This window comes from Cryptomeria japonica, chromosome 10, assembly GCF_030272615.1.
Source record: "Cryptomeria japonica chromosome 10, Sugi_1.0, whole genome shotgun sequence".
Taxonomy (NCBI): domain Eukaryota; kingdom Viridiplantae; phylum Streptophyta; class Pinopsida; order Cupressales; family Cupressaceae; genus Cryptomeria; species Cryptomeria japonica.
This window is the reverse complement of record NC_081414.1, coordinates 749,755,220-749,757,451: the sequence shown is the minus strand read 5'-3', so window position 1 is coordinate 749,757,451 and position 2,232 is coordinate 749,755,220. Positions and strand designations below refer to the sequence as shown.

The 2,232-nt window shown below is 32.2% G+C and overlaps 1 protein-coding gene across 1 annotated transcript; it reads left to right on the top strand.

The window, feature by feature from the left end:
* The first annotated feature begins 640 nt into the window (after positions 1-640).
* LOC131859647 (uncharacterized) lies at positions 641-1,696 on the top strand. Its single transcript, XM_059213647.1, has 3 exons — positions 641-741; positions 890-1,156; positions 1,259-1,696. The coding sequence occupies exons 1-3, from the start codon at positions 643-645 to the stop codon at positions 1,340-1,342; spliced, it is 450 nt and encodes a 149-aa protein (XP_059069630.1). The 5' UTR covers positions 641-642; the 3' UTR covers positions 1,343-1,696.
* Positions 1,697-2,232: the final 536 nt, after the last annotated feature.

The following is a 2,232-nucleotide window of genomic DNA, read 5'->3' as shown; positions in this document are numbered from 1 at the left end:
AAAAGGAAGAGGTATCATTTGTTGCAAAGGAATTTACTATAGCATTCTCCATGCTACATTTTGTATTGACATTCTTTCTCTTCTTTGTGGAGGCACAAATGGGCCCTATCTTTTCATTTTCACTTTCCGTGAGACCTTCTTGGGTGAAGGACATTGCAACATAGAAGCTGCCATGCAAAGTTAGTGTAAATTTTGAGGGGGGGAGTTTTGTTCCCACTGAGTTTTCCTCTTTCCTCTTTCCTTTCCTTAGGATTTTGTCTCCTTAGTTAGACTTAAGGGGAGGTGTTAGCGAAAACTTTCTGTTTTATCCATTGTTTTTTGGGAAGCTTTGTTTATTTTAAGCTAACCAAGGAAGATTCAGAGGATTTGATTTTAAATCTGCCTGTTCTATTTTATGCGGCTTTATTTTTCCTTTTTCTCTGTTTTTGGCTTTAACAAAGGTTTAATATATCTTTGTAAACTCATGTAAATTATCAATCAATTAATGATAAAGTTTTCATTCTGTAAATTATCAATCAGTTAATGATAAAGTTTTCATTCTTCTGTCAACTTTCAAGTTCTCTTCTTTTAGATCTTACTATCTTGGGCAGGTTTAGTTAAGATTTTACAGATTGTGTGCCCTTGTTTCCTATGCAGATCGAAATGGTTAATCGGAAACACTTACTTGCAGATACATCTTGCTTGAACAAGGTGTTGGATTGGCGCTTATCAGTGACTGAAAAGTATTTGATAGATCTGCATGTGAGTATCGAATTTCCTAACCATTAGTTTTTTTCTAGCATTCTGTGATTTAATGTGTAAATCAGAAGTTTGCACTTGGTTTCTCATTTGAAGTTAAACTTCAGATGAAGATGGGCTGTGACTGTCTCGTTGTACATCTATATTACAGGAAGAAGATAAAGAATGTATTGAAGGAATAGTAAAATCTGCCTGCATTGAAGTGAATGCAGAAGGAGGATTATTCTGGCCCCCTGGAGCTTTGGAGAGAAACAGATTTCAGGTCGCACGAGTACAGATTCTCAATGTTACTACCATTGTTGGGAAAACATGGGACATTAAATTTCAGCATGTTACTAGAGTACACCATACAGATTCTTCTTGTGAAGTGTCAAATGAAATAGATTTAAAACTCAAAAGTATAAGCAAATATTTGAGGGTGAGTTCTGCAAAGGAATTTATGTAGCTTGTGAACGTTTACTGCTCTAATGTGATTACTTAATAGGAAATTTTACAGCTAACTCTTAAAGGTGAAATGCAGGAGCGGAGGCAATGGGAGGAAGAGAACATAATGAACATTCTGGAAGATAGCTTGAAATGGGTTTGGATGGAAGGCTTGTCGTAATGTAATCTTGTGCACAAAGATTAGCATTAACAAAGGCATTCTGGGGGAGGTCGAGACAATCAAGACCTAATATGATGAACTTCTTAATTGAAGAGAATCTGTATCAAAAAACAATATCGTTCTTGAGTCCATATATTTGGATGAAAAGGAATATACTTCAACTATTCAGACCATAATAAGCAGGGTTAGTCCACGGAGTCTTATTAATGAAATAAGTAAGCATCTGAGTTAGAAATGATTCTTGGTCAGTATGAATCACAGACAGTTGATACTTATAAAGTGACATTGAAAAGATTTTATGCTGGATTTCAAATATGCCGATTAGACTAATAACAAATGTTTCTCTTTTACGCAGAGGACCAATTTTATATGCTTTTGTTAGCCTGTGTATGAAGCGTTTATCAGATGTGGAAAAAAGTGGATGATTTTGTTCTTGATGATGTGTATAAATTGGTTGGATATAGACATTTAAAGAAACATGGTATACCTTGCTCTAAACTGACAGCCTGGGGTTTAGTAGTATATGTTCACAAAATCCTCTTTATGTACATGACTCAGGCGTGGAATTTGATGGCCTATATTGTCATTTTTTCACTTTTATATGACAGCTGAAATTTTTTTATTGGACCTTAGGTAAGACATTTCAAATTATTAATAAATTGTGTAAAAAATTATAGTACACAATATATTATATAGTATTAGAATTTATAATATTGATATATATTATTTTAGAATGTTTATTATAAAAATATAAATTTATTTAGAATATTTTGAAATTGTTGGATATAATTGTTTTTAATTTTAAAAATATTTTAATATAAATTTTTAGAATAGTTTCTAATTTTTTATATGAATTTAAAAATTTAGTCAATTTAATTTAATAAATATTT

Bases quoted from the DNA above. Each gene is read 5' to 3' on its own strand.
- LOC131859647 (XM_059213647.1), top strand. From the start codon at position 643: ATGGTTAATCGGAAACACTTACTTGCAGATACATCTTGCTTGAACAAG. The intron at 742-889 runs GTGAGTATCGAA...TCTATATTACAG, and splicing joins AGTATTTGATAGATCTGCAT to GAAGAAGATAAAGAATGTAT. The intron at 1,157-1,258 runs GTGAGTTCTGCA...GGTGAAATGCAG, and splicing joins GTATAAGCAAATATTTGAGG to GAGCGGAGGCAATGGGAGGA.